The following is a 12,856-nucleotide window of genomic DNA, read 5'->3' on the forward strand; positions in this document are numbered from 1 at the left end:
CTCGCTACTCCCCATTGGTCCGCCCGCGCGCCGCGGGCGCGGCCCAATGGCAGCGCTCGTTGTTGAGGGGTGTCGGGAAGAAGGCGTTGCCGAGGCTCCGCCCCTTCCCTTTCCTTGCCGCGCGGCCCTCGCGAGCGCACGCCCTAGCCCCGTGTCCCGCCGCCGCAGACAAAGTGAGTGCGCGGGGCTCCCCCCCCGCCCCCCACCCGCGGGAATGGTCGCGCCCGGCCCACCCGCCTCAGCCCGCGGCCGCCGGCGGGGCTCGGGAAGGAGCACTGCGGGCGGGGGGGAATGGCGGCCATGTGCTCTCGGGCCTGCGGCTGGGCCGGGGCTGACGGAGGGACGGGACGGGCTGAGCCGAACGCTGCAGTCCCTCGGCGCAGAGCGGGAGCGTTTGCCGGACCGCCGTGTGCGGGCTCCGTGTTGGCAGAGGGCGGGCAGAGTGCAGGGTGCGCGGGTGCTCCTGTGCAAGCGAAGCCAGAGCGCTGTAGCGGGCATGGGCTCCCCTGGGCCCGCCCTGGGCCGTGGGCTCTGAGGACGCCGCTCTCCTGTGTTGCAGGATGCGTTACGTCGCTGCTTATCTCCTCGCTGTGCTCGGGGGCAACGAGTCCCCTACGTCCAAGGACTTGAAAAAGATCCTCGACAGCGTCGGCATCGAGACGGACGATGAACGCATGAACAAGGTGGCGTTGCCTCTTAATTCCAGGTGGTCGAGTCCCAGCCAGCGCCAGACATTGGAGCTGTTCCTTTGGCTTCAGTGTTCTGGTTGCCTCGCTGTTGATCTGCCCTTACTTTGTGCCGATGTTCGGTGGCCCTTACGTGTGTGATTTCTAAAACGCTGCTGAGCCAATCACAGCTGTTTTTACAACTTTAGTTAGAAATCTAGTTTTCTTATTCAACACATGTCCTCCACAAAGGCCTCTTGTCAGTTGTTGCTGACTTTTGGTTGTTCAGTCTAATCGTTCTCAGTGAGATGGTGGCTACAAATGAGTACACATTGAAAATAAGTTCTGTTCTGACATCATGTGTAGTCTGCACGTCCTGTTTGATTTTAGTTTCTGGTCAGTATTGATTCTGCACTAACACTTCTGAAGGCCTGGTTCTCAGTCATACATTCTTAGTGTGCTGCAAAGCACCATTAGTTTCTTCACCAAGAAACATAGGCAAATCCTAACGTGGACATTAAAGGTATTTGATACTAAGATGTAGGAAGATTTGGAAAATAAATGGTGAAATGATTGTGTTGAAAGATAGACTTTTGAAGAAAAGAATATTTTAACTAGAATTTTCATGTAATAAAACAGATTTTCAGCATTGGGGACTTAAAAAATTAGTGGCCATGGGAAAAAGAAAAAAAAGAACCAATAAAATAATCTTATCACCTACTCTGTACTTGTATGTGGAGGTAGAGGTAAAAAGAAGTTATTTTCCCAGTTGGAAACAGTGTTTTACCAGAGGCTCAACCAGACAATGGGTTGGCTGAGCTGACATCATCCTTTTCATGGTTTGGGATGTTGGTTTGAACTCGTGATGCTCCTGTTTAAGTGCCAAGTCTTATGTCTTTGTCTTGTTTAGGTTTAATACCTTCATGAATTAATTGCTTTCTCTGATCCTCCAATATCTGGAATTTGTTTTGATCATAATTAATCCTTTTCTATTTGCGTTGGCTGTATCTTAAGCCAGTGCAAATGTAGTGAAGTCTCAAAAGCACCTTTCTCCTGGATGGAGCGAGAACGCAGGCACAGAGTTTCACGTGTCCCACGCTCCCTGTGAGCAGAAGGTGCCTGTTGGAAAACTCTTGGTTGAAGTCCTTTGGCTTTGGCTACTCAGCAGTGTTTAGCACTGACTCTTGATAGCCAGGACTCACCAGTAAGGTCTGGGGCGTTATTTTAAGTACTTGCTTGCTTTAGCAATGTTTGGGTTTGTGTTTTATACAATAGCCAGCTTGTTAACACTTGGTAAGGCTGGGAAGGGGACCTTGTGGTTTTTGGTACAGGACCCAGTGCTCCAGAGCCTCCCAGGGGGCATTAAGCAAGAAATGTTAACAGTCCCTCAGTGACTTACACACCATCAGTGGGGTTTGCTAGTTGGCTCCACAACATCTGTGCATCCTCCTTTCTGCAAGATCCGTAGATTCATTATAAATTTACTGTAACAGATTTCTTGAAAAAGCTTTCACAGAAAAGTATGAAAGACTTGGTGGAAGTTTTCATTTCAATGTCCTGTTTCTTCCACTGAGAAATAAAGAACTTTGGGGCTGTGTAAACATCAGGATGTAGCCATTGTATGTGATGATTAATCAGAACTTAAATAAATGTAGTTTATTCTCATGCTGGTTTGAAAGTATTAACATTCTAAACTTTATTTACACAGGTTATTAGTGAGCTGAATGGAAAAAACATCGAAGATGTAATTGCTCAGGGTAAGTAGAGTCTCTGAGCGTTACAGGTAATTCTCTCTGCAACTTTGATAACTTAGATCTGAGAATGTGGAACTGCTGCCAGCTCCCTGATTGTCCATTTAGCTTTGCAGTTGAGGAGTTCCATGCTGGATTGCAGCTGAATTGGCTGAAATCCAGGTCCATTCTAATTCCCTGCAGGTCAGTGCCAGTACCTGCTGGGTTTCGCTTGTGGACCACATTAAACTGGAGAACTTAAGCATGTATGAGCTTACTGGTGGTCTGCTCATGATGTAGTTTTCTGGACATGTTGACTGGAGAAAGAGTCAGCTTTCCTTCAGGGTCTCTGGATTTGTTGTGTTTGCCCACTTGTGTGCACTAATGATGTAAAAGGTAAAGAACACAGTGTGAGTTGGTATGGGGGGCACAGTTACACCCTCTGCGAGGAGCACAAGCCTCTCCAGTGCACCTCTCTTCTAGAGCTCCTCAAGTCTGGCATTTCTTTTTTCCTGAGATAGGACTCTGAGTGCTGATTTCCATAGAAACTTGTGCTCTTAACAAAGCTGGAACTTTTAACATGAATTGGTTAAAGATGGAACTTTTAGCATGAATTGACTGGGTCATAGGGCTGAAGTAAAGCAGAGCTGAGGTAGTGCAAAGGTTTCTGATTAATGAATTTTTATTTTTTTGCAAGTGTGTAGGCACAAGGGAACTTTTAGGCATATTTTTGCTTAAAGGTTGCCAGGACTTTGCCTGGCTTTGCTGTGAGGTCACGTGGACACTTATGTCGACGTGATCTGAAGACCTAAGAGAGCTATTATGCATGAGCTTACAACACACTTATGCTATCCCCTCCTATAATACTTTAAGTAAATTGTTTGTCAGGACATACTGACATGCATATGAAACATGTTTGTTTACTTAGCTATTTTATTAGAGCTTGAAGTAACACGGAATTATTTAGAAACTGATTCCCAGAAACTGGAATACAGGCAAACACGGTGTGTACATGACCTCTGAATGCCAAGGGAGCCTTGGTATGTGAAAGACAGATGCCAGAGAACTAGTAGGCTTTCCAAATGAGAGCATAAATCAGGAGTCTCAAAGGAGATGCAATAGTGTTCATAGCATGCTGGGGAATTTGTTTAAAATACTGTCCTCTTTGCCATAAATACCTCTTTCCCCTTCTCTCCTGTGTGATCCAGTCATGCCTTCAGGGTTCTCTATACCCTTAAAAAAAATGGTGAGGGGGGAAAGCCAGTGCTGCCAATATGGTACTTCAGGGGTATATTATCAATTTCTGGGCTACTGTGCTGTATTCAGAGAACAGTCTTCATGGGTGTGCAAAATTGGATGTTTGCTACTATTTTTATATGACAGGTTCTGGAGGAAAAATAGGGCACTTTGTGTACAGAAGAAAACTTACCAATAATGTGCTGTCTGTGTTCTTGGCATAAGCCTTTGTGAAGCTTAAAACTGCTGAGTGTTTCTCAGAGAATATATTTATCAGGATGCAGTCTCTTGTTCCTTTCAGCAAATAGTGACAGGTTCAGTCCATGAGACAGGATCTGTTTTTTTCTGCACTGTCATTTCTCTTCCATTTCCCCTGACCTCTGTGCTTGGGATGAGCGAGTAAATACTTTACTTTCTCTTCTGTCCCTCTCAGGTAACGGGAAACTTGCCAGCATGCCGGCTGGGGGAGCGGTGGCAGTCTCTGCTGGAGGGGGCTCTGCTGCCCCTGCTGCAGCTGCTGCCCCTGCTGCTGGTGAGTATGAGTGGAGAGGCACGGGCAGCTCCTTTAGTTCAAATTTCAAAGCTTGTTCACTTTGGCAGTTCAGTATGTGATGGACATGTAAACTCAACAGTTACTTTTCCTTTGGGCAATCAGAAGCATTTGCTCTTTGTCTGGCTTAGAACCGAGAATCAAACAGACTTGGTGGCATAAAGCACATCCCTGCAATGGTGTCTGTGTCCCCTTGGTGTTTGTATTTGGCTGTTGAAAGGGGTTGGGATGAACCATGGAGACTGAAGTGTCAATAATACGGGAGCTGAGATCACCAAAACTTGTATCGTGAAAATCTGTGGTCCAAAAAGTGTTTATACTGACCATTTGCTTGGTCTTTTTTTCCTTCAGCTGAGGAGAAAAAGGAGGAGAAGAAAGAGGAATCTGAAGAATCTGATGATGACATGGGATTCGGCCTATTTGATTAATTATTTGTTGTAGAGAAATTATTAAAATGCTTTGTTTTAAATGTTTTTGAGTTTATTATTATTACCATACAAGTGCTGTTGGATTCAGACAGCCGTTCTTAAAATAGCTCTGACAGGCTTTGATTTTTATGTCTGCAACAGGTGTGTGAATTTTCTGCCAAGCCATTGGACTCAGCTATTAAAGTACTGAGGAAATGGCAAAGCTTGTGTGAACCTGGATGCTTGTTTTGACACTAGTGTTTCTTAAACAGTATGTGGAAGTGGAATCTACCTGATGTTAACCTTCTCCCAGTAAAGAGTCCCATGTATTCACCAATAATAGGACTATTTTTGAGGATCTGTTTTTTCAATTCCAAAACATGAAACTGAATGGACATCAGGTCTGGATTAGTCAGAAACATCATAATTTCAGAGTTTTTGTTTGGTTTTTTTTTTAATATTTTAAAAGGACCTATTTCATCACTGTGCTAGATTTCTAAGATCTAGGGACAGTACCAATAAAATGCTTGACTGCTTGGGTTTCATGTTATATCCATATGCTTAACAATCTCTAAGAAAAAAACCCATACTGCACTGAGATGAGTGTAAAGGTGCCCTTCCTGCTGTATGGCTGTTCTTGGGGTAGCTGAGCTATCAGGATATGAATCACCTTGATCTAAACAAAGAGAAACTTACATGTCAGTGGTGGGTTTGGAGAACTGAAGCTGATCTCTGGTGTGCCCAGAATTCATCAGGTTGGGAGGACAGTAAATTTTGCTTTATTTGTAAGTGTCTTCTGCTAGAAGACGGTTTTGGCAGGCAACTTACCCAGACTTCTTGTGGAAGTCATCTGTCAGTGTTAGAGAATACAAACTGCACCAGTGATGATCTTCCCATGCCAGGTTTGCTCAGGTGGTGTCACAAAGGTGTCCTGGAGCAGTGTGTACTGTGGAGCTCTTCTAATGTTGTTTTGGGAGGAAAAAAAAAAGCACTAGCTAATACAGCTGTGTTCTTTATGACTCATTGGACTAAGCATGGCAAGTACTTCTGAGAGGAGAGATGGGTGAAATCCAAGTAGGAAAAAACTATTTTATCTCCCTGTGGTGCACTGAGAGGAAACGCCCAATACTTCACAGCAGCCAAGGAAGAGAGCAGTTGGAAGAGCCTCAAAATGGCCATGATTTAAGCAACTAACCCTTGCTGCCCTTCTGTGCCTGCTGCAAGAAAAAACTACAGGAGGTAACAGCGCCAATACCTTTCGTCTACTTTGGCTCTTATGTCCTATCATGGTGATCTGGTAGTAATGAAAAACACTCATGTTCGCTGTAGTTCTCTGTCAGACTTGTAATAATGGCAATGGTTCAGCCCTGTGAGGGGTGCAGGTATACCTGTGTTTCTGTGGTGGTTTCTCCATTTCAGGTTACTGGAAAAGAGTGGTTCTTTGATGTGACTTTACTGAGAGGTATCCTCCTTGCCCCATATTGCCTTGCTTGGCTGCTGCAATAGCAAACTTGATGTTTTCTCAGGAAGGGATGGCCCTGTCACACCAGTCAGCAGGGTTTTTCCACATACAAAGGAATTTGTTTCAATGGCACTGAGCTATTCGATGAGTTTGCTGTGCCCAGGCCTGTGGGTTGACACTGAAATCTGTGGTGCCAGCTGCTGGCTATTGAGATTGAGGGGAGGAGTACAACTACAGCTAGATAAATTCTTTCTTCACCCTATTTTTGTCTGTCTTCTCTGTGTGACCTGTTAAACCTTGAGTTATGGACCTGATTCTGTGCTGGGTGTCCTTGTAACACTTAAATTCCTTCCTGAAAGTGCATAATTTTAATGAAAACTACTGTAGCTCAATCTGCTATGAGAAAAAGGACAGCTCATTTGGTAAACTGCTTAGAGAAGAAATTTTGGAGGGCAGCTCTCAGAGAAAGCACTGAAAATACAGCACTTGCTACATTATCTCAGGGAACCAGAGTTTGTAACATAACCACCTCCTAGGTGTTCCTCGAGAAGGTCAGGACACAGCTCTGCTCCAAGATTTCATACGTTTTACAAAATTGGCTAAAACCTCTGCATGGTAAATGTTTCTTGTGAAAGCAAAATCAAAACCTATTAAACTTTCTTTCCCCTTACCTCTTTGTGAAACAGTTGTCACCTGATGGCTTTGTATATGAGCAGTGATGTGCCTGAAAGTCTGTTGCAGACTTGTTTGGTGTGCTGGATGGAGTTAACCACTCCATTCTGCTGGTTTCAATGAGCTTCAGATATGAAGGAGCTGAGATTCCTACTCCTGCTCTGTAGTCACTGTTCTGAATTTTCAAGTGTCACTTATGCCTTTTCAGACTTAGCAATGATTTCCAAATGCAAGGGTACTGATGGGGTGGATGTGTTTATTCCACGATGCTGTCAGAGAAAACTAGTGCCTGCAAACACTTGGACTTGTGGCCTAGTCATTCCCCTTGAAGAATCAATTTTAGTTAGAACTAATTTGTCCTGAATTCTTCATAAAGAAAGGTTCAAGGGCATTGAAGAGAAGAGAAAGATAGGTTTGTGCCTGGAGATTACACTGGTAACTGATCATTACCAAAATGACAGCAGGAGAGAGTGATTTAGTCATAGGCTTGATGTTGAATTGTGTGAGGTTTCCTTACTGGGACACAAATGCTGCATCTTAAATCAGCTCTGCCTGAAAATCATTGCTAACAAACACCATGGGCCAGGGAGAGTAACATGACATCTTCACTACTTGGAAGGCAGGGAGAACGTCCTGGACACTACGGTAAAGCAATAAGCAACGGCTCCCTGGGGCCACTCTCAAATTGTTTCACTTCTCAAAACGTTTCACTCTTACTACTAAGGCCCAATTTTGCAAGCTGCTACATGCACACAGGCTGCTGAACTTGGTATGTGGGACTTATGTAGGGGAGAGATATCTGTTGTAGCTTTCCAAGAAGGAAAATTCAGTCCCAAGAGAGTAGGACAAGGGGACCAATCCTTTGCCTCAGGAGATGCTCCTATGAAGCAAGTGCCAAGCATTTGTCATGGAATGGCCTGATACGCACAAACATCACAGGTGAGAAAAAGACATCAGAGTCAGGCTTTCCAGTGATGCAAAGTCCAACTCAAGATGGGCTTCGTGACCACTACACTAGTCTTGCTGACTATGGGCAACAGTACTAAAGTAACATTCAGAAGTCTGTAGCAGACTGCCTGTCATCTTCCCTTGAATTCCCAATGGCCGGTATCAACCACGGTCCTATCTGAAAAAACAAACAGAGATTGTTTGCTTGTACATTCTTATCTCATATGTACTAACTGCTCACCATTCCTTAGGCTAGGAAATAAACCAACAACAAGAGATTGCACACAAAGCTGCCTCAGTGGCATCTCAACATGTAAGGGCATGAGTGAACTTGCAATGTTCCAACAGGAGTTTGATACACATGAAGAGCTGCCTTGTAAATCTCGCTGATCTGGCTTATTGCCTCATTGTGAGCAATAGCAGAACTATGGTACTTTCTTATTAAGAGGGATAAAGATTAGTTTAGGGAGTTAATTTATTTTTGAGAAAAACACAGTTGTTTTCCAGCCTACTCGTGACAGTGCCCAGGCAGCACTTCACAAGAGATTAGTGTTCACATGGTTCATTTCATCAACCTGTTTCAGCAGGGCAGCATTAACCTGCTCAAATAAGTAACCTTGAGGGCCAAGGCAGAGTGATGTAAACAACTCAGGATGAGATTGCTGTTGAGAAATCCAGTGAAACTAACCCCAGCATTGTCACAGCACTGTTGTTTCTGTTTTCCAGATATGCTAGGAACATTAAGGTTTGTGAAAGGCCAAAAAAAGGGAGCAGCATTGGCTTGAGAATGAAGATGTTCTTGTAGTTACAAGCATTAGGGAGGTATCTGCAAACAAGGTTCACTGCTCAGTTTTGCCACAGAATTCCACTAAAGTCACATTGTTCTTCTGCAGAACAATCCGTGTTCTGGAAAAGGCAAGACATGATGTTTTCTTTGGGTTCGACTACATGAAAATACCCTTCTGTGTCATCAGGAGCATGGGGTGAAAGCACTGTGATCATCTTGGTGTTAAGGGCCTTTAAGAGAGTCACATTGCAGGTGTGCCAGTGCTCACTTCTCCAGGTGGAGGAGATGAGGGCTGACAGGGCTTACATAACCACATCAAATGTAAGGGAGGAAGGAAATTGTAAAGCAAGTACAGTTATAAGAGGAAGAGAGAGAAGGGTGGGTATGAGCAGAGGACTTGAGATAAGGAAGGTTAATTCTTTAGGTGCTCCAGAGTCAGCTAATATGTATTAAGGGTAGTTCCTAGCAGCTAGGTGAGGTGGTGGGCTCCAGGGCAGGACCTGAAAGGAAGATAAAGCTGTACTCCTGCCTGTGTGATGAAAGGAAAGCACAAACATTTAATGAAAAAGCACTCTGTCCGTAGAGGCTGGAGTGTGATGCCTAACTTCATCTCAAATATTAGATTTATACAAGGGTTACCTGCTGAATTTGGTAACTTCAGTCACCTGACTGTGAGGCAATAGACTGAGGCATTGAACAGCTATTCTTGCAGCCTGGATGGCCTCTCTGTGAGGAGGGTATCGGCCTATGTTGTATCATTTGAAAGGATATTTGGAGTGGAAGGAACAGGAGAGGGGCTACTTGGATGACCTCCACTAACATAATTGGGCATTGTTTAGTCTGGGAGCTGTTAAGGACAGGTATAACAGTATCCCTAATGAGAAACTTTTGACTGGTTATAAGAAAACTAATCCAAAGATCTTTATGCCATGATGAATTAAGTAGTTTTTTAAATCTTTGTAGGAAGCGCTTTTGCCCTATGTTGTTTCCGTTAAAAAACTATCTATGCTTTTTATTTTGTATCCCCCAAACCTCCCTCCTGCTTTTCTTGCTTTGTCGCTCTGAGTTGAGCAGTCTGCTTCTTGTTATGCTGATGCTTTTGATATCCCTGTAAACTTTCATAATTATCTAATTGTTTGAATGACTGTAATCTGTATTGTTTATGACGAGGGGATCTTTGCAGCTTCTGAAAGCTATTTTGATCTCCTGCTAGCACTGGCCTTTCACCCAATGGTGCTCTGTGGTGAGCTGATACACTTATGGGCTTGCTTGTGCAGAAGCACTACTGAAAATTGCAGTTGCCCTGACCAAAGGTAAGAGCTTTGGTGAGCTTAGACACATATGGAGAAAAAAGGTCCTTGGGGGTCCCTTCCAACTCAGGATATTCTGTGATTCTAAGAGTTTTGAGGCAGAGAAAGCTGTTAATGGGGGGGCTGCCTTTTTCCCAGTTCTTACGATGTAGCTGTGCCAAGTCTTGCCTACTTCTGGCTCCTCAGCTTTTTGTGGAAGGGGAAAGCTTTTCCCTTCCTCTCACGTTTCTTACCCATCCCCCGAAAAACCAAGGAAACCCCAAGAACTTGGAGCAGAAGCCTCCAATAATTATCTTGTTTAGTGTGGGGAGAGCAGCCTGCTGCTCCGGTACAGGGCGAAGCTTGGGATGCTGCGAGAAGCAGCTGGCTCAGCCCCTGCCGCTTCGGAGCGGCGCTAGCACGGCTTTAGTAGCTCGACGGGCGGTGACTGCCCCCAGTGCCCACGGGCCGGGAACGGGGTTCACCGGAGGAAGGGTTGGGAGGAGGGGCCGGGCGATCCCGCCCCAGCCGGGGCTGCGGAGGGGCGGTGGCCGTGCCGGGGGCGGGCCCGACGGCCGGGCCGCCGCATATAAGCTCGGCCTCCGCCGCTGGTAAGCTAGCGGCAAATCTTGCCGTGTTCCAGCCTCCCTAGTCCGGCAGCGGCGCCTTCCGCATCTCCTGCCTGTCCCCAGGCGGTGCGAGAAGAGACCCGCGACTTCCCCTCCCGGCGCGGCTGCCCCCGCTGCTCCCCGCACGGCCCCCCCGCCTCCCGCGGGGCGCGGAGGCCATGTTCCCGCCGGACTCCACCTGGAATATCTCCTTCGCCGGCTGCGGCTTCCTAGGGGTGTACCACATCGGGGTGGCCAGCTGCCTGCAGGAACATGCCCCCTTCCTCGTCGCCAACGCCAAGAAGGTGTACGGCGCCTCGGCCGGGGCGCTCACCGCCACCGCCCTCGTCAGCGGCGCCTGCCTCGGTAAGCGCGGGGCGAGCCCGGCGCTCCTTCGCCTCTTCTTTCGCTGTTGCTAATTTCTTAATTACTGAGTGGCGAGGGGTGTGTGTGTGTGTGTGTGCGTGGAAATAGCTCTGCGCCCTCCTGCTCCCGAAATGCGAGCGGCGCTTTGTTTTTAAGACCTTTTACCCCTAGCACACACATCCCCCCGCACTCCTCCCCCGGTCCCTGACGGGTGGCTGAGGTCAAGGAGGCCCCGACAGTAGAAAGTCGGCGCAGACGTCCCGGTTCTGACACACACACGAACACACCCCCACCCCTCATGTAATGTGAGCTTGTTGGGCTCGCTTCGTGGGTTTGGCTTGCTAGGGTGTAGGTCTGGCGGGGTTCTTGGTGAGAAGAGGAGCCTCTTGCCATGTGGGCACCAGCTCTTGGTGGCCGCAAACGGGAGGCAAAGCATCTGGAGGTGGAGACACCGAGCACCTGTGTACAGGTGAGAGTCGGACAGCATCTCTGAGTAGGGCATCTTTTAATCTGCGTGTTTATTTCTGGAAGAGGGTTATTCCTTAGGGTGTTGGGCACTGAGGAATTCTCTTGCCCTCTGCAAGAGCTAGTTCTCCAGTTCAGATAGATGTTATCTCTGTTTTCAAGTCACAGAATAAACCTTAAAAAGTTATCTCTTAAGCAGACACACAGTGTTGAGTGTCCCTGTGTCTGGGGAACAGCTGAAGAAAATGGTCTGTGGTGCCTCCTGGCTTTTTGTTGTTTTGCATGTGGGGGGAAGTCAACAAACACATGATAGAGTCTGTACTTGGAAGCTTTTATGTTGAGAATACAAATGCAGAAAAGTATCTTAAGCTTGAAAGGGAAATGTGGTGTCAGAGAATCAGGTATACCTATATAGTCTCAGAATTCTGAGCCTCTCCTAGAGCCGAGGGAAGCCAGAGCTGTCTACTGCTTGAAGTCCTCTCACTTTGATGGCAGGTGTTTTTCCGCAGCACTTCCTTTTCTTTGGAGACAGGCAGAGTTTTGAGATGTAGTCTTCGTGCAGCACAAGTTAGCTTTTTCTGTGCAGTTATGTTTAAAATTTTCTTTCCTGACTACTTTGTTTACAGACGTGCCCAATGAAGCGCAACTGTAACTTCTGGAGCCTGATGGGAAGCTTTTAACAGCTGTTCAGACCCCCATCTGAGGTCTCAAAAGCTGTAATAATGCCATGGTGCCAGCTTTTATCGTGGACAAGGGAAAAGGCCTCCCCTAATCCCTTCTTGTGTAGGGATCCGTTTACAGATAGCTGCCAGGGGTTTGGTTGCTTTAATTACTGTTGCTTCTATTGAAGAGGTGACTGCCCAATTAGTTCCCTGAGGGGGTGGTCCCCGTGCCACTCGAAGGTGGCACAAGTGTGAGACAGGCTGATGGTAGTGCCCAAATCCCTTGCCTTGCTCAAGTGCTGAGCAAGCCTGTTATCATGTCTACCTTGCCCTTGCTATTTATATGTCCAGAACATCCACAGAGTGCCAGGGATTGCCCTAAGGTACCTCAGGGAGGCACCCAGCCTGGTAGAGAGCTTTCTGTGAATTGGAATAGATTTTCCCACTCCCTACGAGGTACTGTGGGTGGCCCCTCAGTTAGGGGCCACCTTCTAGGAGGCAGCACTCACCTACCTTCTGAAGGAGGGCAAACTGTGATGTTTAAAGCTAGCCAGGGCTTGTATCTTGGGTGTTCAAGTTCAGTCTTCAGTCTGATGTCTCTAAAATAGTTTTCTTCTGACTCACCTACATGACTGGCATATACCTTGGGTGGAGAGCAGCTCTAAGGCCACAGAGTGGACTTCTGAAAGTAAAAGCAAATGGTGTGCGTGGCTGGCACATGGTATTCCTGCACTTTGTCCATATCATAAACCCTCTTGACAGTGCAGCTTCCAGGCAGAGGTCCAGAGGTTAGAATGAAATCATAAGGGGGAAAAGGGGACAGGGCAGAAGGTACAGCTGAGCCTGTACTAGGAGAGCAGTTCAATCTAGTACTGGCTCTTGTAGGGTCCGAAGTATGTGTGTCTGCTATGTGACTGTTTTCTGCTTGAGAGCAGGTGTTATAGCCCATGGGCTTTGAATCTTATGGAAACTGCTACCCTGCACTGTCTGTTGCCCTGTCCATCAAACT

General features: G+C 46.6%; 2 protein-coding genes and 1 non-coding gene across 3 annotated transcripts in view; all 3 read left to right on the forward strand.

The window, feature by feature from the left end:
* Positions 1-50: 50 nt before the first annotated feature.
* Positions 51-4,650, forward strand: RPLP2 (ribosomal protein lateral stalk subunit P2). Its single transcript, XM_051804206.1, has 5 exons — positions 51-173; positions 560-683; positions 2,374-2,422; positions 4,065-4,163; positions 4,533-4,650. The coding sequence occupies exons 2-5, from the start codon at positions 561-563 to the stop codon at positions 4,607-4,609; spliced, it is 348 nt and encodes a 115-aa protein (XP_051660166.1). The 5' UTR covers positions 51-173; position 560; the 3' UTR covers positions 4,610-4,650.
* On the forward strand, positions 2,577-2,709 carry LOC127478549 (small nucleolar RNA SNORA52). The gene has a single exon (XR_007907273.1). It is a non-coding gene; the product is annotated as a small nucleolar RNA SNORA52 (small nucleolar RNA).
* A 5,681-nt stretch (positions 4,651-10,331) lies between the features above and the next one.
* PNPLA2 (patatin like phospholipase domain containing 2) overlaps positions 10,332-12,856 on the forward strand; it is a 30,150-nt gene continuing 27,625 nt past the window's right edge. The window contains exon 1 of the mRNA XM_051804218.1: positions 10,332-10,720. Within this exon, the coding sequence (XP_051660178.1) occupies positions 10,534-10,720 (187 nt within the window). The 5' untranslated portion in view covers positions 10,332-10,533. The remainder of the gene's footprint in view (positions 10,721-12,856) is intronic.

This window comes from Manacus candei, unplaced genomic scaffold, assembly GCF_025592945.1.
Source record: "Manacus candei isolate 608988 ecotype Guabito, Panama unplaced genomic scaffold, ASM2559294v1 h1tg000060l, whole genome shotgun sequence".
NCBI lineage: Eukaryota > Metazoa > Chordata > Aves > Passeriformes > Pipridae > Manacus > Manacus candei.